Source organism: Epargyreus clarus, unplaced genomic scaffold (genome assembly GCF_041222505.1).
Source record: "Epargyreus clarus isolate Ecla_fem2 unplaced genomic scaffold, WU_Ecla_fem_2.2 ptg000023l, whole genome shotgun sequence".
In the NCBI taxonomy this organism is placed as follows: domain Eukaryota; kingdom Metazoa; phylum Arthropoda; class Insecta; order Lepidoptera; family Hesperiidae; genus Epargyreus; species Epargyreus clarus.
The window spans coordinates 1,849,153-1,871,204 of record NW_027332230.1 but is presented as its reverse complement, the minus strand read 5'-3'; the positions used below and the strand labels follow the sequence as shown (position 1 = coordinate 1,871,204).

Sequence of the window (22,052 nt, the reverse complement as noted above, 5' to 3'; positions counted from 1 at the left end):
TTTTATATTCGTGAAAGTTTGGCAAACGTTTATATTCTGGGCACCTTTATCATTCTTTACCGCGTATGAAAATGGTCCCGACAATACATAACCGAAGATAGTCTCCATAGCACAAGGCAAATCATTGTTTATTTTAATAATATCCCCGAGCATAACCTCTCCTAATAAATCCGCACCGATTAAAATATCAACCTCCCGACTGAGGTAAAAATATTCATCCGCAAGAGGTAGTCCTTTGTAATGACTACAAATCTCTTGAGGTAAATTGAAATTAGGCAACTGATTAGTTATTTTATTTAAAATAGTAGCGGTAGATATCAATAACGGTCGACGTGAAAATCGCGGTCGAATCGTTAAATTAACTCCATTCCTACCACTATCTACTGGTATGCCACTCAGTCCCGTGACTGTAGAAGCATTTGTTTTAAACCGTCTTAAACCTAATCTATTAGCACAACTCTCCGAAATAAAACTGCCTTGACTACCGTTGTCCAATAACGCACGCGCTTCTTGATAGTGACCATGTTCATCCTTAATATGCACCATGGCCGTAGACAAAAGAACCGTACGATTAAACATGTTACCTTCAATCATGTTAGAAGTCAACGAAGCACCACCTTGATTCGAAACCGTAATATTTGCCTTGTTAGATCCGCTAACAGATGCAGTACATGGGTTATCCTCCACCCTACTCGTGACAACATTATAGGCATGTGCCCTACTGTTACCGGTCACAGTAGGTGTCGCCGCCGACCTTGCACTGCCCGATGCTGTCTGGTAGTGAGGTAAATCCATGTGAATAAGATGATGATGCTTAGGTGACTTACACTTAAAGCAAACCCATGAAGATTGACAGTCCGCTATCTTATGAGAGTTAAAACATCTAAAACATAGTTTATTTTCTTTAATAAAGTCTTTCCTAAGAGCCAACCTTAAAGATAGAAATGTATTACATTTGGAAAGATGATGTATTCCCTTTTTACAACATTTGCAGCCTACCTGCCTACTTTCCTGAAATGCCGCATGAGTTTTAGTAGTGCCACATGTCCGATGTGAATCACCACTTGACTCCAAAATCCTAAGTTCATTTTCCAAAAACTTTATTAAATTCTTAAATTCCGGAAACTCCTTTCCTGTAAACCGTTCTTCAAAACCTTTTTTTAGACTATTATCTAATTTTTGAAAATTAATATAAAACAATAAATGAGTCCACTGATCAACCGGAAAATTCATCTTTTCTAGCGCTTTCGTATTTTCTAGCAATGTATTTAAAAATAATTTAATAGAACTTAAATGTTTGGTGACATGTGAAATATAAAACAAATTATAAAATAGTTTATCTGCTAACAATCTTTTATTATTATATCTATTGTTCAATAGATCCATAGCAACCGAAAAATTATCTCCCGAAATAGATAAGTGTTGCAATAAAACCTTTGGTTCTCCAGCCAATGAACCTAATAAGTAATACATTTTCTCCGAATCAGATAAAGCATTATCTTCACATATCAAAGAATTGAATAAATCCATAAATGAAACAAATTCTTCTATTTTTCCCGAAAATGTAGGAATTTGTATCCGTGGTAAAACCACCCGCTTCCGCTTATCGCCTTCATCCATTGACCTGAACTCCGAACCATGTTCAGTCTCCGAAGATGATATTTCTAAAAACTTCCTCTTGATATCATAATATATTCCATTATATTTTTTATAATCGTCCGAATAATCCACATCAGAACTATCGTCCAATTCTGATTGCAGTTCCAAAAACATCGACGTAAACTCTTCATAATTACGATCCAAATCATGATACCGTATTTTAAAATTATTTTCATCTATTTCAGATTTAGGTTCCCGCTGAGAAAGATCGTAAATAGAATCCAAATTATGAATTGCTAAATCGTATTTTAATTTATTCAACCTTTGTTTAGACTTAGGAGCCATTTCAAAAAAGTTGAAATGAAAAAATAAAATAAAATTTAAACCGATAGAACGCTGTCACAAAATTATATGTCAACCGAATTGACAAATATGAAAGCACAAAATATTACCGAATGTAAATTATAATCCGCAATAATAAAAATCCAAACCGAAATAAAACCGACCGAAATAATAGAGTAGACAACGACCATGCAGTCCACCTCCACCTGGTGTAAATGACCACACGTGCGCTGTTACTCTTGAGGACTAAGTTGGAACGCCTCGATTAAGTATATCTCCCTTACTACACCTTTTTCAAACCAAAATACAGCAGCTCCAAACACTGCTGTAATGGCAGAAATAGATGTGGCGGTGGTGCTGCCGGAGTCGAACCACGTAGAGTTCTACCACCTTCAACCGACACAACCCGAAACAGGAGAATGCTCAATACAAGCCCGACCGAAACACTAATAATAGTCCGAAAGAACGCCTAAAACCGTTGACGTTTCTTGTAGTACCCGATGTACATAAATAAAATAGTAACCGAAATAAATACGTGTATCCCTACGTAATAATTGTAGAGTACACAGTTTTTTGAATTTGTCCAGCCGCTGTAAATACTTATAATCCGGCAAAGTATTTACAAACGACGTGGACGTGTGCCGATGTCTACACTACTGTTCACCAACACACAAGAATATACTTACGAGCACGGAAACCCGAATCCCGACTCGAAGTGACCAAAATGTAGAGTTTTAGGTCGCTGGTTTCTAATCCGAAATATAATTTGGAACCCTTGTGCGCTAGTGACGATAATGTAGGTGAATATATGTATAAATACCGTAGAGTGGTGCGGTGCTCCTTTCGGCGACCGATCGACCGTGATGCACACACACTCGCGACTTCCAAATAGGTCCCCAGGACCCCCGTAATATACTATATAATTAGATACACGTCCCGTGACGAAATCTGAATACCGACTGTCTGTACAATGTGTGTTATGACAGAAACGTCAACCTTTAAATTTTGAATTTACTCCTTTTATTTATAATCAGTATTTCGACCAGTTCTAAATACTGAACACAAAGAAAACTATCAAAAATATGTTTCAATGGTAAATTCATGGTAGTTTCTTATTTTTGACGATATTAAAGTGATAAAACAGTAATAAAATAAATCTTTAATAATTAAAAAAAAAAACACTAGTTTGTATTAAAAATGTTATTTATTACCAACACCCTTAAAAACTGCCTTTGTTTAAGCGCTCGTAGGAAACTTTATACTTAAGTTAGAGGCATGCTTTTTTTAGTGTTTGAAAGCTAATACGACGTAGAATTACATTAAATAATAAAAATAAAATATAAAGCCTAGATTATTTTGAGGAAATTCACGATTACTGAAATTTAACCTAAAAAAATTGCTTTTTTCACACTAATCTGACTATTTTTTTCTGGGAAGATAAACTTTTTTGTTTCTTTTTTTTCATGGATCAGTACGGCCTATAATTGACATTCATTGTAATTTTTGTTTGAACATGATAACTCTTTTAGTTCAAAAGTTATAGCGACTTATTTACTTTAGGTGCACAATTCCAAAAAAAAAACTTCAAAAGGTCGTAAAACCCAAAAAAAAATTTTTTTATTATTTTTTTTATTTTTTTTGTCGACAAAATGCGGTTTAATTTTACCTGTTTCAATATGTGCACTTTATGAAGATTCACCCTGTATATCTATACAAATTTTGCATATCTAAATTTTCATAACTTCGTTGTGTAATGAATAACATTAATTTAGTACGAATATCTTAGACTCGCAAGCGTAAATAAACGTGGTCGTGAACATCACTAACAAAAGTATAATCCATTTACATCTCAAGTAACTGTACGGTCTTAAACGATATATAACCCTCAAAAACTTTCTCAGCCCCCTACAATGAAGAAAAAAACGAGTACACGGTATTTGTGTTAACATCGCCACATTGGGAATACTGTTTGTTATTGTCACGTCGCCCTTAAGTCCACGGCAAAAGGACTACGGCAACAGCAAATATGTAATACAGGAGACAAGGAAATTTCTTGCAGGGCGGCAAAATTGCCTCTTTCCCGTATATATCTCCTTTTCCTTTTGTTACGACATCGCATCTTAAAGCAGTTTTATTTTCGCGATATTTATAACTTCTGCTTATAATGATATGGCGACAAATAAAGTATGCCTATGTATTAATTAAATTTCCTTGAATGTTAGATTTTTTAAATAAAATATACATAATAAAAGATTTTAGGCGAATATTATCTCTATATACATCTAAGTATGTGACGAGTAAACATGGTAGAGGTCCACCTGGTGGTAAATGGTTACTGCCGCCCACATGTTTATTCAGCCGCTGATAAGATTAGAATCTTAGCCAGCGTCGGTCACATATGCATCGCTGCCTCCGAGGACTAAGTTGGAACGTCTTGGTTAAGTACGTCTCCCTTACCAAACGCGTCAAATCGGAATAGAACAGCCCTGTCCATCGCTATTGTAAACAAAAATAGGTATGGCGGTGGTATCTCCGAAGTCAAACCATAATGAGTTCTACCGTTTTATATGCATCAAACAATACCTACTGATAAACACATTTTCAGTTTAAAGTCAATAGCAGGATGTTAAAAGAAACTTATTACATTTATTAATACCATCATTTGTTAGATACAATTCTAGATATATAATTTTAACAAATATTTCAACAACGTAGAGTAACAAAGTTCATAGATTTCGCGTATAGATATTTGCTATTCAGTAGCTTGAATACGGCTTTGTCTTTCGATAAAATAGTAGCGCGATATCGTTTGTTGGCCGCCACAATGGCGGATCGTTTTAAGGTGGAAATGAAAAGCTAACGATGTAAACAGGGCTTTGGCGCGTTCGTTCAAGTCTTTGTGAACGAGCATTTATTTTTGCGTCAGTAGACTTTTCGTTTATGTATTTTAAAAGTGGTAGAACCCTTCGTGCTTCGAGTTAGGATACATCGTCGCAACACCTATTTCTGCCTAATATCAGTGTCAAGCGCTGCTGTGTTCTGTTTTAAAGGCCATGATAGGAAAAACTCCAGGCGTTACAACTTAATCGTCATGAGTAACATGCTTCTACACTCCTGATCTATGTGGAATTGGTTATAGATATCCGAGGAGAGATGACGACAGCAGCCATCGGACTTTTGTCGGAGATAATGACACATAAATTTCTTTCTTTTATCTGAAGGTAGTCGATGACACTTTTATATAACAAATAGCTAAACGACTACTAACTATACTCAATATTGGCGTACAACATAGATAAGTATAGATATATCACCGCCTTGTAATTGAAGGAAGCCATTAAATGGCTTAAACGGCTGACAAGTATGTCAGCCATTTAATGGCTGTCATGGTATTATAATTTACGCGGGACAATGCTGACATATGCATTTAAGGGGTGCAAAAACACGCAATCGAAGAAAAAGTGCGGAGAAATATCGTTTCATTCGTAAATTATCTAAAAAATACATTATTTAAATATTTTTCAAACACTAAAATAGATGACAGTGACAATTTCAATTGTCAAAACTGGTTACATTTTCTTGTTAGTAGTGAGTAATGTTTACTATTACTAATCTATGGTGTACAATCGCACTTAGTTTCTTTATTTTGTATGCTCTATGTATTCTGATATGACAGCGATTTCAGTATACATTCAAATAGAACAAAAGTTATAGAAAATACAATGTTAAAGGTGTTAAATGGATACAAAAGCAACGCGAGTTTCATTCAAGCATGTTATTACATTTTTAATAGAAATTATTAAAGCAAAAGCCTGTACAATATTTCAATTTTCAGGCGTTTGACAAATAGAGCTCATTGTTTTTGATTTAACAATAAAGGCTTTACGGATTATCAAATTAGCATATCGTTTTTATTTGCTCAACGAATTTTATTAGGCCCCTTAAAGAGGAATGACCTTGTACTTTTTATCAAACTCGGTATGATATGAATAAATAAAGGATTTTTGTAATTGTATTCACTTAAACTTTTGACATTAGTATAATTTTTACCCGAATTTTTTTTATAACATAGGAGTAGCAGACGGGCATGCAGTATATGGTAAGTGGCTACTGCTACCCATGGACATCTGTAATCAACCCCAGATAGAATTAGACATTCCTACCTGTAGACATACCTACCTACAGATGCTACTCCTGAGGACTAAGTTGGAACGCCTCGGAAAAGTATGTCTTCCTTACCACACCCTTCAAAACGGAACACAGCAGCGCCTAACACTGCTGTTATTAGGCAGAAATAGGTGTCGCGGTGGTGCCGCCGGAGTCTAACGACAAAGGGTTCTACAACCTTCAAAAATTGCGGACGCCGTGCTGCGGATATTAGGCATCAACATTGCTGATATTAGGCAAATATATGTGTAGCAGGAGCAAAAATATCAGTAGTGTAGCCTTGGGAGTCAAGTCACAAACCATTATACCATTTTCAAAAAATTGTCCTTGTCTAGCAATTTTGGTAATATTTTATTTTAGATGTAGTTATTCTATCTTGGACATTTTTCTAACGATCTAGATTTGCATATTAAAATACAGCAGGTTAGACCTGCGAGTGACACGAAGTAAACGCAACTATCGGCGAGTCGCAGAAGATGCTCCTGAAAGGGAACTTGCCCGAAGCCCCTCCGACGCAGTTATTTTCATTTAAGTTTGAAAATTGCCACTCCTCGCTCGCAACACAAATTGTACTGAAATAGGGATCGATAATGGGATTGTAGGTGCGATTTTCTTCGGGATGAGCTTCGCAGTGTAAATCTTCGAGATAGAAAAATTTCGGAAATTGTCTCCGAGATTTATCGTCGTGCCGCGTGCGCCTCGCGAAATTGTTTTTTGATTTTACGGCGACAGTAGAAGGGGTATTAGACTATATTCCCAATAAAACATAATAAATTTTAATCTCGATTTACACAAGTCCCTCTCGCGGTCTTTGAAAATTCAAGATTATTACGCTCGCATTTCTTGAGCCTTTGAGCTTTCCGAGGCTTAAAGATTTACATAAAAAGAAACTTTTCGTCTTCGAAATTATGATTCAATTAGTATTAAAGGATTGGTCTCTCAAAGGGCTCGGACTTTTTCGGGTCCGTCGAGTACAACTAATACGGAACTCCTTTGTGCTTTCGAGCAAACTAAGCAGGATCTACCTTTGTACGGGTTTGTCGCTTGAAGGTATCTGTACAAATTATAAGCGAAAGTGTGCTATAGGTCCATGGCACAAGATGTAAACGACAAATTGCTAAATTAAATTTAATGCTTCTATAAAAACTGATGCGGCATCTCTCAGGGCCGTATATTGGGTACAAAATGTTTGTTTTTTGTATCCGATGAAAAATGAAACAAAAAATACGAGAAGTGAAATGTTAAGATTTCTTCCGTAACACAAGGAAAAATATTTACGATAAAAAGTTTTAAGATTTTTATCACAATGCACACTGCTTTTAGCGCCGACAGTCGACCCTTTACGTAAGCAGCTCTGAACGTTAAGGTACTAAAACATTGAGCTGTATCTGTCGCTTGTAATACTGGATATTTGTTACTCCGAAGCCCCGAGCATCGTCTCGGATTAAGCAGCGAATTATACATTTTTTCAGTCGTCACAACCTCGCGATTATTCCGCACCGTTCGTAACTTTGAGATATTCGTCTTGAGGATTAAGGGGTGCTTTGAGCGAACGAAATTTCACGGAATTCCCTTGATGGATGAATACGGAAGCCTTAATTCCACAATTCCAGGGTGCAAAATAGTAAAAGAGATGTGAAAGAGTGGGATGGTGACACTAATGACATCATAATCTTGGCATTACGCCCCGGAATCACAGTTATACTAAAAAAGAGCATAAAAACATTCTCATTTGTGAAGCTATTAGACCGTTCAAGATAGTGGTGAGGTGCTCTCGGTATCTTTTTCTTTGCTCGGTAATAGCTGTGTTTTACAAGACAACGTTGTTTTATTTATTCCGCGTGACCGCAGCCTTCAAACCACTTTCACGCAGATAACAGTAGCACAATTATTGCTCCTTTAAGTATTAAGTGATAGGTGCGGTAGAAATGATACAATACATGAAAGACTTTTACTATTAAGGGATATTTTATAACTAAAGTAACATTAAAGTACAATCTAACGTAATATAGTTTTGTATTTTATTTGGACATAATATTGCCACCATTCTGCATATTTACTTCAACACGCAGTTTTCAGTTAAAATGAAGCAGAAAGCTTCCGGTCATAGAACTCTAGCTAAACTAACCGTGCAACAGCGTATTGAAATTTAAAACACATTCATTCATTAAACAGACACACATAAAAAATTAACGAAGCGGTGCCATATTCTTTAACGAATTTCCGGCTTCCATTGTCGCTCCCATAATAACACTGACAAATACATCCATCCCTTTCTTCTTGCTGGATTTCTGGATATGTGAAATAAGGATGACTACTTTTTACGATTTCCAGAGCCTCTGTGTTGGTCGACGGTTCGTCACAAATTTGGGTCTAATGGAGGTAATTAAATACGACACTTGTTCAGAAATATCGTGATGTAAAAGCATTCTTATCGTGTATCAAGCTGTTTAACACATTCGCCGTGTCCATTTTTACGATCGTCGACCGTTTATGACAGCAATATGCGATCTGTGGATAAGAGCAATTTTAAACCCCGTTGACGATTTATTACGACGGTTTTTCTTTTGTCAGTGGCATAATAAAACTTAGCGAGTGAGAGTTCATTGATAATTAGTAAAATATGCATATCTAGTAAGATAATGTGGTATCTAAAGTAAATTAAAAATAAAATGCTAACATTAGCTGACCTATCAATCACCCATCAGCGAGATATCCAAAGTCATCAGTGACAAACTTTGGTGACAAATTTATATAAGAAGATAATGTAGATTTTATTACGATATGAAAAATATATTTGAAAGTTATTTATAATGTTCTCAAAGGCATGTAGTCTAGTCACCATCACTTAACTACTGTCGTGAAACATGGCCTAAAACCTCAGATAACGCTACCTTATAGATGTGCCGGATTATGTAAAAATCTGTACCAAGTGTATTTTTAATCCCCAAAAAATCTGATGAAATGAACAAACAAAACTCACGTTCTGGCTCCGTAATTATTTTCAAATATTGCGATCCCTTGAAATTAATTAAAATAATAGTCCTTCTTAAATACTTTTATCAAATAAGTTTCATCTATTTTCAATCTCTGCTTTGAGACTTTAGCCGCAATCAAATAAAATGTTTTTCTTCTCGTCTCGAGGGATTACTGTCTAAAGCCAAGGAATCGTTCACAACTGATTCTCTATTTTTTTCCGGATAAATGACTGAATAGAATATTTGACTGTAGAAGCTCAAGTGTGCTTATTCGAGTATTTTTCGAATCGGTATTCAGAAACGATGGCTACGATGCATCTTTTAACCTTATATCGATTTTTATAATATGATGTACTAAAAATTTTATAGGAAATTTAATTTACGTACGATTTTATAGTGATTAGGTTTTAAATAGACGTAAAGCTATCAATGTCTTGTGTACAAAAACTGGGTACATATCTAAGTGAGATTGAGATAAAATTTCGGTGAAGTAATTCGCATTGTTTAATGTTCATATAAAAATATTAGTCACATAGTACTTACAATACTACTGCCTTCACTCATATCGTTATCTGCTAATGCGTTTACGTACATGTAATTATATTACATTCCTTGTTGTAGTATTTTAAATCATCTCACAGGTAATCCCTTGCTATCACAGGTAACAATTCAATAACAAATGTTTACGTGTTACTTGGGAAAAACCGTAACTTTCATCTACAAATATAACAAGCGAACATTTTAGATCCCACCGCCTGTTTTCGATGTTCCCGATGGTCCGAAAACTTTCCCACAAATTCCTGGGCCTCATGTTTGTTTACATTCAGTTTTTGGGTCCCAATTTAAACTATCGCAGCTTTTATTTGTCGTTTAGTACTACGTTTGTCCTGCCGTGGTCTGTTCGGGTACACTTTGTTTGTGTCGAAATTATTCCGGCAATGTTTTGGTTCTGCTAAGTTTAGGGATAATTTGTCGGTATAATGAAAGTGCTGTTTAATCTTTCATTTGGGACGACCGTTTGGTACGGTGGTGTTCGTCCTTGCGTTAATTTGAGTAAGCACCGTACTAAGGATTTTAATAGTGGATTCACGCTAAGTAATAGTGTGAACCACATTACCTTTAACTTCCCGTGTTAATTGAATCAAGAGTCGCATTACATTACACGACATAACATTGCGGTACAATGGTGTGACTGGAGACTAAACTGTTCTTACTGTTGTCGATGTCTGCGGTATGAAACATCAAAATAAAAATTAATCGATGTATTAATTTCGACGGTATGCTTTGAGGTTAGGCTGCAGTCAGAGGATTGAAATTTCGGAATTATGCTTGTTAATCGGGAAGAAACACATCGTAAGGTAGTTAGTCTCCAGTGGAAACCGCTTCGTGACACGTGTCATATTTTATCAGAACTTACCGTTTTGAACGAGAAGAGTGGAATCCCTCGCGAGCGGCAACTCAGAGTCCGTCAAGGTAGCGTCGGAGGCGTTGTCGGACGCGGAGGTGGGGGTGGTGGGGGCGGTCGGCGAGTCGGAGAGGCCGCGGCGCGTGCGTCGCCGCCCGCTGCCGCTGCTCGAACCGCTGCCCGAGCCGTACGGGTGGAGCCGGCCCAGGCCTGCAACGAAACTGTATGTTACTTATTTGAAGGTAGAACTCTTGGTTGTTCAATTCCGGAGGCACCACCGCCACCCGCACCAGTAGCGAATATTAAACATATGGAAGTATTCAGTACAAAAATTATTTTTCTTAATTTGCCATTATTTTTTATGGGTTTACGTCTGGGTACACATACATTTCTACAATACTATTGTAACATTTGTTTTATTGTCAAATTTTGAAATTAATTAAAATACCTAACAAGTAAATGATCCTGCTAAAACAATAGTGGTAGTTACATAATTTCAAATCAAAATACAAAATGAAAATGAGACGGAAGCAAAGGTCAAAATACATTGTAAGGAGATAACAATGAAATGTAAGAAAAAAGCGAATCCGCAGAAAAATGAACAATTTCAATATTGGAGACAATTATCCTATACATTCATTAGGCATTTACCTGTTTGATATTGCGAGAGAGACGATCAAAAACAAACGACAAAGGAAAGGAAGCCATATTATGAAAAGAATGTAAATAGAAAGCGCAGGGATAATTAGGAATAATAAAGATTCGAAGTGACAAAGACCACAATGGAGCCTCGAAAAGATATTGAAGAAAAAGCTGTCTAAATGACAAAGACCTAAAAATATCTATCTAAATATGTTATGAAAGAAATAAGATACTCTTGGTTGTTCAATTCCGGAGGCACCACCGCCACCCGCACCAGTAGCGAATATTAAACATATGGAAGTATTCAGTACAAAAATTATTTTTCTTAATTTGCCATTATTTTTTATGGGTTTACGTCTGGGTACACATACATTTCTACAATACTATTGTAACATTTGTTTTATTGTCAAATTTTGAAATTAATTAAAATACCTAACAAGTAAATGATCCTGCTAAAACAATAGTGGTAGTTACATAATTTCAAATCAAAATACAAAATGAAAATGAGATGGAAGCAAAGGTCAAAATACATTGTAAGGAGATAACAATGAAATGTAAGAAAAAAGCGAATCCGCAGAAAAATGAACAATTTCAATATTGGAGACAATTATCCTATACATTCATTAGGCATTTACCTGTTTGATATTGCGAGAGAGACGATCAAAAACAAACGACAAAGGAAAGGAAGCCATATTATGAAAAGAATGTAAATAGAAAGCGCAGGGATAATTAGGAATAATAAAGATTCGAAGTGACAAAGACCACAATGGAGCCTCGAAAAGATATTGAAGAAAAAGCTGTCTAAATGACAAAGACCTAAAAATATCTATCTAAATATGTTATGAAAGAAATAAGATTACTAATGACGAGTAATGAATATTTCTCATTAAAGTTAATGTATTCCAGCTCAAAATCAGACTTATAAACCTATATACCATTCTTATATTCACGAGTACAAAATGTACTGCAATGTTTGTTTTGGCTGTTATATTAATAACTAATGTGCACATTTAACTACATACAGTTTTATAATTTTAGAAAGGATAGATACTCGTATCTTAGTATACGTATATGTAAGTAGTAACATGGCGGTTTTATTTTTTAGATTAATCTCGAAATAAAAAAAATTCAAAGATTCTGAACACTTTCTAGAACGTGTCTAAAAATAGCAACGCGGAATATCAACATGTTTTGATAATACTTAATTATGTTATACAAATATATACACCGTCGTATATCCCACTTCACGTTTTTATTTATTTTTCTTGAGAAGTGTACTATGTCAAAGGGAGCTGAAATTGCACTTATCTACTATCTAGAGAGGAAACCCAAGTAATCAATTATTATGAGGTTAATCATAGGTGAGCCTGAAGGCTCTCTATAACTTTGATTTATTTACGGACTATTCTTCGAACTATATACGGGGTGAATTTTTCAAATAGGCCTTCAGGGCCAAATCCGAAACTATAGGGATTAGTGAAAAATGCTGAAAGGAGTTACAAGGCCGATTTTGATAAAAATTAAAACTGCATCATTACTTTTTTAAAATAACTTTTTCCCTAGCGGGGAATCGAACGAGTTCATTTTGAAAAAAAATACACCCTCTATATTATTCCACTATCTGATAGTGTTGCTTATAAGGATCAAAATCTGGGAAGTAATGATAAATGGCAAAAAACTAAAGGAAAAGCCTCAATTTAAAGAAAATACATATTTTTACATATTAATTTGGCAGTTAAGTTCCCGCCATTCATCAATTTAAACATTTCGCGTATTAACATTTTTTGTTCTCCAAGAATTTATATTTTTATGTCCGACTTAATTAAGGTTATTTTTACAACCATTATAATAGATTTACCTTGCTATGGGCGGAATTTCGTTTAATACAGATGTAAAGTTGACAATTTGCGAGAAAGACTTTTTCAAGAGTTGACAATTTGCGAGAAAGACTTTTTCGAGTCAAATCCGAATGATTACTTAAGAAAGAGATATAGAAAATCATATTTAACGTTGAAACGAAGTTGTAAACAACAAGCAATAAGAATTTACTATTTAATCAGTCATCTATTTTTATTAAAAAATAAATCCTAAAAACGGCGGTAACTTATTTGCCAAACTATTACTTTCTCATACTAAGCCATATGTCATGGTCATAACATCGAATAATTAGTTGATCTTTCAACAAATTCTTCAATGGTATGACTTATGTACATTTCTAAAGAATTATACATAAATCATTTGTTACGTATAATCCTTAAGGATTAGTATGCCAATCTATGGAAAAATATGTATTTTCTTGAAAGAAGAAGTTTTCCTTTTCCTTTAATTTCTCACATAACATTACTTCCCAGAATTTGATCCTTATAAGCGACACGATCAGACAGTGGAATAATATAGAGGTGTATTTTTTTTTCAAAATGAATTCGTTCGATTCCCGGCTAAGGAAAAAGATATTTTAAAAAACGAATGATGCAGTTTTAGTTTTTATCAAAATCGGCCTCGTAACTCCTTTCAGTATTTTTCGCTAATCCTTATAGTTTCGGATATGGCCCTGAAGGCCTATTTGAAAAATTCACCCTGTATAACTTTTAAAGAAGCTACTAGCGTTTTTAAGTTTTTGGTATAAAACAGACCCGTGAAAGTACAATTTAAAAAATAATAATCTATATATATATAAGAGATTTCCACGTATATAGTCACTCATCACGATATCTCTGGAACCATTAGAGCTAAAGACTTGAAATTTGGTAGGAATATTCTTTTCACCGAGTAGAGGTCAGCTAAGAACGGATTTTTTGATATTCCACCGTTAAGGGGGTTAAATGGGGGTTGGAAGTTAATATGAAAGTCCGTCAGTTTTAAAGCAAACTAGATGAAAATTGGTATTTAGCTTTCTGATTTAAAGTAATAAAAATCTAATCTAAGGGTTTTTCCAAAATCAACCCTAAAGGTGGTTAAATAGGGGTTGACAGGTTATTTTAAATTTTGCCATTTTGGAAGCCAGCACTATGAAAGTTAGCCATTGCTTTGCTGGTTAGATATAAAATAACTTTAGTTCTACCGTTTTTGGAAAATCAACCCCTATGTGGGTTAAATAAGGGTTGTAAGTTTGTATAGAATTCCCCCAGTTTTGATGTAAACGCTATCAAAATCGGTATTTAGGTTTTCGATTAAAAATAATTAAATACCTATTTCACCATTTTTGGAAAATCAACCCTTAAGTTGGTAAAATAAGGGTTAACAGCTTATTTTAAAATTTGCCAATTTGAAAGCCAGCACTATGTAAGTTAGCCATTGGCTCACTGGTTAGATACAGTGGAACTATAATTCTACCGTTTAGAAAATGAACCCTCATTTGGGTTAAATAAGGGTTGTAAGTTTGTATGAGAGTCCCCCAGTTTTGATGTAAACTGTATACAAATCGGTATCTGGGTTTCGATAGAAAATAATTAATCATCTATTTCATTGTTTTTGGAAAATCATCCCTTAAGTTCGTTAAATGGGGGTTGGAATTTTATTTCAAACTGCGTTAATTCGGAAGCAAGGACTATAAAAACTTGCATTTGGCTTCCTGTTGGAAATAATAGAACTTTTTTAACACCATTTATGGAAAATCTATCCTCAAGAGGGTAAAATAGGGGTTGTAAGTTTGTATGAAAGTCCACCAGTTTTGAAGTAAACTGTATAAAAATCGGTATTTGGGTTTTCAATAGAAAATAATTAAACACTTATTTCATTTTTTTTTGGAAAATCATCCCTTAAGGTCGTTAATTGGGGGTTGGAATTTTATTCCAAACTCCGTTAATTCGGAAGCAAGGACTATAAAAACTTGCATTTGGTTTTCCTGTTAGAAATAATAGAACTTTTTAACACCATTTATGGAAAATCTACCCTCAAGAGGGTAAAAAGGGGATGTAAGTTTGTATGAAAGTCCTCCAGTTTTAATGTAAACTGTATAAAAATCGGTATTTGGGTTTTCGATAGAAAATAATTAAACACCTATACCATTATTTTTGGAAAATCATCCCTTAAGGTCGTTAAATGGGGGTTGGAATTTTATTTCAAACTCCGTTAATGCGGGAGCGACCACTATGAAAAATTATCATTACAATCAATGAAGCATCTGAGTCACAGTTTTTTTTAGATTTTTAGATCAACCCTTAAGACTGCTATAGAAGGGTGTATGCATTATGCCTTTCTGTTTACACATCTGTTTCAGCATTTTAGCAACTCAACAATCAACCACCATTAGGGTACTATTTTTTTTATACTATAGAAGTAGAAGACGAGCATGCAGTCCACCTGATGGTAAGTGGCTACTGCCGCCCATGGACATCTGTAATCAACCCCAGATAGGATTAGATATTCCTACCTGAGGTCAGCCACAGATGCGCCGCTACCCCTGAGGACTAAGTTGGAACGCCTCGGAAAAGTCTGTCTCCCTTACCACACCCTTAAAAACGGAACACAGCAGCGCCTAACACTGCTGTTATTAGGTAGAAATAGGTGTGGCGGTGGTGCCGCCGGAGTCGAACCACAAAGGGTTCTACCACCTTTAGAAACCTATAAGTAAAGGAAGATTCTTTAAAAACCGTTGTTGAAGTTACTTCCTTTGGCGTGTCTGGAAAAAGAACAGAGTGCAGAGAGGTTTAGTGTAGGGTGAAATTCCACGGGCCATCGTAACATATATTTTTAACATGGGAATGTATTACGCGTGTTGAAGTGCACATCGAAGGTTTTTTAGGGTTCCGTACATAAAGGATAAAAACGGAACTCTATTACTAAGACTTCACTGTCTGTCCGTCTGTCCGTGTGTCACAGGGCTCTATCTCTGAAACCGTAATAGATAGACATTTGAAATTCTTACAGAGGATGCATAACGGTGGCCGCTATAACAACAAATACTAAAAATAAAAAAGTTGAAAACAAAAAGGGGTCCCCATACAACAAACTGCTATTCGATATATTTCCAACTAACTTTTAAACCGTTAGAGGTAGACAGTTGAAATTTTCACAAAATGTGTAAATAAAAATTTTAGTTGTACGGAATGCTCAAGGTGCGGGTTGGACTTGCACTTGGTAAATTATTAGTAACGCGCAGACCCGCGGGCCACAAGGAAAAGTCGCGGGCCATACACCACCCGTGGGTGTCGGCTTGCCGACCGCAGGTGTTGAATTAGCTTTCAGAAATTTGATGATAAAGTATTTATTGATACATATGTACATAGGAATGTTTTTGAAATTCTACTAAGGAGGTAAAAGAAGTGTTATATGTATATATACGGGAATCTTTTAGGTTCGAAGTTAGAAACGTAAAATTTCAGATAACGTCTATTCAGACAAATACACGACAACGTGGACGGGTGCAAATTTCATATATGATAATGCGTAATTTTGGTATACTGATTAGGTACATCGCAACTACTTTGGACACACTGCGTGCCAACATTTTGTCCTGCCGTGGGGTATGGTTGTGGTTATGCGTGGATTAGTGATGGTTATGTGATAGACACATAGACCTTGGATTAAAATTTTGGGCTAGAACAGGGCTACAGTATCCCCTGCCTGTCGTACGAGACTAAAGGGGGACTTCAGGATTTGCGGGCAGCAAGAATGGGAGCTCTAACCGCCCAGCCAGCTACCCTGGAAAGAACCACTGTATGTAAGGCCACATATAACATGGACGGTTCCTATAGAATAGAGTAAATAATAATTATTGTATCCTACATGAAACTTATATTTTAAAGAAAGTTTCATTACAGTCCACTAATTAGAATTTTAGTGTATGTTTCTGAAGAAAGCTTGACCAATTTAGTTACACAGTGAAGAAAAAAAGCTTTTATTAATTAAATATTAATGCTATTTTATCGTTAAAATTGTTAAAGGTACAAATTTACGATTACAGTTACGAGTATTTGTCTGTTATATCATATTTTTTTTACGCGGGCGAAGCCGCGGGGTTCTGCTAGTGTACTTATAAAACCGCCGTTTGACTTCAACTTCCATAATTCAGATTCATTATAAGCACCGTTCAGCTCTCAAAAATATCTCATTACCAACTTCATTGAAGCTTACCGTTGAAGCGGGGCAGCGTTCATAAAATTTCTTTAATCCCGTGACTACAGCCTAATCGTATGAGACCATTAAGGAAAAAGTATCAGAAAGGAATAAACCGGCTATGGACGAGAGCACTCGAGACGGCGAGCGAAAACTTTTTAATTCAAGGCAAACATCCCAAGAGGCCCAACTCAAAGGACTCCAAGAAAATAAAATTAGTTTCGACTGTACCTCATTACTGGACTTCGTAATTGAGTATGCAGATTGCATGTGAAAAGACTTTTTTTGCGCCTGAGAAACGATGTGAACTAGGTCGTTTATAACATACTACTGTGATAATACCACCGTGAAAGAGTGAATTTTAAATAATTTGTTAAAAATTCCAAAAGGAGAACTTGAAAAATTCATATGCATAAAGGTTAAGGCAAGAGAGCTGCCATTAAAAATATATTTTCAAGAAAATTATGGAGCTGAAGCTGAGAGGACTGCCGTAATAAAATGAATTAAAAGTACTACAACTAAAATAGAAAAATAACATGATTACGAACGCTTTGAAGCAAATAACTGTTGCGTTCTTTAAAGCTCTATAAACGACGTTGTTTAATTAATAAGTTCTTGCACTATTTTATTTCCTTTTGTTTTCAGTGAGCAGACACTTTTGATATTTACACAGTTCTAGATATTTCCAAATTAAAAATAATACCTTGTCCTCCCAGTATCATTCCGTCAAATTAATACTCCAATAGATAAATTTGAAGACAGGCCCGGATACACAGATATAATGTTTTATATTTTTGGGAACGTAAGAAACATAAGAGCTTATACTTTGAAAAAAATATACAATAAATGACTTATGACTGATATATGTATCTCCATATTATAATCTATAACGCACGCTATACGCACGTTGCTAATCTTAACCAATTTTATTAAAAATAAAAAATAACAGCACTAAAGCGAATTTAACCACCTAATAAAAATTAGAAAACTTGTTTAATTTGATATTTAAGGATGCACCTCTTGTACGGAACCCTTCACAGAATAGGTTCAAACAAAAAGGACAATGACTTCGTTAGAGGAATTTTTGCTGAGCCCGCGAAGATCCAGTTGGACATTCGGGAGGAATGCTAATTGTAAGTGGATTGCATAATGCTGAGCTCCGAGACCCTCGTGATGAATTGAGCTGTTTCATTCCTTTATTTCAGAAGTTGAACACATATAATGAGACTAAAATGTATAGCGTATAGTTGTTCTGTATAAAGCTACAGTTTAAGAAACTACAATGCGTAATGAAGTTTCAAATATGAGAACAGTTATTTTTAAATTTTTATAGTACACAAGTGACATTATCAAATTAAACACGAGAAACACATAAGCCTATTAAGATTATTTAAAATTAAAATGTAGACTTTACCGTCCTTAGTATTCCTTTATTATTGCAAACCAAACTTATGATGATAACGATTACAGACAAGCACGCACACTGCAATAAGTTACACACTCAATACTACACGTGGAAAATCACCAATCACATTTATCACGAAAAAAATAGGAGCATTAACCAAGCGCTAATCACGTTCACCCTCGAATAAAACATAAACGTCATTCGTGATCTGTTACTGGATTCTAGAATTGAACGTCATGCGTGGGCGTTTGGGGACTAACATAAATAAAAACATTGCCTGTTTCCTCTTGTAACGATAACGGACGATAATTGCAAAGCGCAGGACGTCCGCGCCGATAACAGTTGACCGGTCATTTAAATGAATTCCATACTGTTCTCATATCTCGTCAACGCCCTAAAAGTATAATTAGTAAAGCAACAAAATAATATGTCAAATTAATCACACACGATTACTTTTACGTGGCAGACGACAAATAATTTTTTTGTATGTGCTTACAAAAAAATAAAATTACAACTAAATTCAATTCCACCAAATAGTGAACTCATAAATATACAATTGGCAAGTTACTTTCGTAGCGAAATCACGTCTACATGAGTAAGGAGTAACCCCAGTAAAAGAATCCGCGGAAACATTCGGCAAATAAACGCTAAATCCGCTTTCCGCACGTATTGTTAGCTCTTCGTTACTACTCCCGAAAGAAACTACAATTTGAATCTCACAAAGTAGCACAAACGAACCGGCAAACCTGGAATCTCTGGGGGATCGACCTGTCACAACTCGTCAGTCGACAAAAAGATCACAGTGAGAGTTTCCAAATATTACGACTATAGAAATTGGCAGGAGTGGAATATCGCTCCATTGATTCCGAATATTTGCATAGCAAACCTTTTCTCATGTTAATTCTTCCGTTCGAATATTTTAGCTAAACGCACACACTTCATTCTTTCCATATGTAAATCAATGTGAATTCCCGCAGTCCCTCCATCGGATATAATATTCTAAACACGGTGCCCCGCGTTAAGGCAAACGTAGAAATTTGTCACATGAGCGATGGTTCACCTACGTGTTTCGTCGTCCAAATTCCAAATATAATCCGTTACTGTGCGAATAAAACACACCTTTATTACTTTAAGGCGAGAATCTTAAATCCTGCAAGGCCGTCTTCAGGGATTTCACGTTTCACACGCCCATGAACCAGGATTACTGAGCGAATTTATATCTTAGCTAGGTAATCAAAAAGATCGCTTTCGATTGCGAGCGCGCTTCCGTCGAACAGAGTTGTAGTTACGTGGAGTGCGACTGTATGATTTTATGCCAGCAAAAGTAAAGAAGGTTGACAAATAGGTCGGGCGTGCCATGTTCAGTTTTATTAAAATTAAAATGTTCTATCGTGACATTAATAAAAGGCGGTAAGGTGTAGAATCGCTAGCACATCACCGCTTAAATTTACAGCGGGAACACGAAGGATAAGCTGAACATTTTTATTATCATCGTGCTGCTTTATTGCGTCTCGGGCTCGAGCATTAGAAATAATTTCCACTATGAGGTGTACGAAATAGAATATAAGAAAAAAACACTGAAAATGGAATAGTCTCCGAATACATCCGAAGGTTTTCAATGCCTCTTACGTCTTAATAGACATTTCGGAGAGAAAATGCGGAGTAAGTGCGAATATAGTAAAAACAAAACGGACGATAAATCTGTCGGGCCTAAGCAAAACAGCGGAGTCGAAAGGACCCGTCCACAGTCGTAACTCAATCTTAGTCGCGCAATTTCACAGACAATTTATTCGGCATGAACTGTAGTTGTCAAATGCTGACGTTAGCGTATCGAAGGAATAAATGATAGACATAAAAGAGAGGCCTTAGACAACGAGCCTCAATATTGTGATCACGTAGAACAGACGCGAGACTCGGTGGAGACGCAATCTTCGCGGAAAGAATTACATTTATCCAAAGGACGGGGAAATCACTAGTAATTCAATGCATGGAGGCGATGAAACACATTCAAATATAGAAAATACTGAACGTGCGTGTCTCTCCTGTCGGAAGAAATGTGTGAGAAGTGAGGGTGCGCCAAGTGGATACACAGAAATGGGAAGGACTAAATTGAATAAGATGAATAATAATAAATACGTTTCTGATAATAGTAAAAAATAAACTGTTTATTAACAAACAAGTACTCAAACGGTTTAGTAGATAGGAATAGTAGATAGGAAGTATTAGATAGTAAAATATATTTCATGCTATTATTCTTTTAACCTGAAGGCAACCCCCGTTTTGTAGAAAATTTGGTAAGTACCTCTGCACTATACCAAGAACTCTACAACCCTCTGAAACGACGAATGAAATGTTTTCTGTTACATCAGCATTCAAAATATATTTTAGATAGTTGTCAAAATAGACACTAAATTTTAAGTAATGACAAATGTAACTACAAATGTAACTAGAATAAAGCTTTCAAATAATGTTAGAGGTTAGAGCACTTTCGGATTAAAAGAAAATATTTTCAATCATCACTTGCTAATGGATACTTACAATGAAATATTTTATGTTGAAATCGAATTAATAAAAGTATATTATTATGTTTTTACGGAATTGTACCATTTTTACTTTATACACGTAGATTACAGTAACTTGTAAGAAATTTTCCGACTGCATTTACATAAGTCCCTTTGAATTCGTGAAAAACCATAACAGGAACTTTTTAGGTCTTAGTTTGCTCTTAGAAAGGCAAAAGCCATGATTCACCATGATATACAAATTATTAAAATAATATAAGAACTCTAGGATAATTCCGGTATACTTACGAATGTAGGTCGCGGCAATAATTTCATTATAAATATTGATATATTATGTGTCAAAACCACGTGAACACAAATAAGTAGTTTTTGCATCTGTTATAATGTTGCAAAATCTCTTTTAAACAAAATGCCCTATAAACAGCTTATAAAAGTGGATTATCGAATTATGGATTTGAGTACAACAATTTACTATCAGATGCGGTTAAGGCTCAAATTTATTACAACGTGTACAAGCAGTTGGCCTTATGACAAGATAATAATTTTCGACACATCGGCCGATGGTCCCCAAGGCGCAATCGGCCGCAACACGCCAAATAAACAGAACGAAGCGATCAACACAATCATCGCGAATCATACCGAACTTAGATCCAAAAATCCCGCCAGCGAGTGTTTGTTTTTGATTTTTGTCTAACGAGACAATGGGGAAATGATGAGCACCGGGCCGTACGTCGCCTTTGGGACTTCACCCCAAACCGGCAACACCACCCTCATCACACCCTTCGATACAAAGTTAACCTTAGCATGTAGCGTATAAAAGTTGAATTTATTTAGTGCAGTTCAGAATTTAAGTTGTTCTGGACTTGCAATGGCCACATATGGCGTCAAACGGGCTACGCGAGTGACGGCACGCCACTCGAGGGAGTCGGATTGGC

At 35.6% G+C, this 22,052-nt stretch overlaps 1 protein-coding gene across 4 annotated transcripts in view; it reads right to left on the bottom strand.

Moving 5' to 3' along the window:
* Nucleotides 1-22,052, bottom strand: part of Ten-m (teneurin transmembrane protein Ten-m) — a 284,768-nt gene that overhangs the window by 186,843 nt on the left and 75,873 nt on the right. For 3 of the 4 annotated variants that reach the window (XM_073085720.1, XM_073085723.1, XM_073085724.1), the window contains exon 3: nt 10,504-10,701. In XM_073085720.1, coding sequence (XP_072941821.1) covers nt 10,504-10,701 — 198 coding nt within the window. Of the gene's footprint in view, nt 1-10,503; nt 10,702-18,604; nt 18,780-22,052 lie in introns of those variants that run through there. The other variant, XM_073085722.1, reaches the window with a different exon arrangement.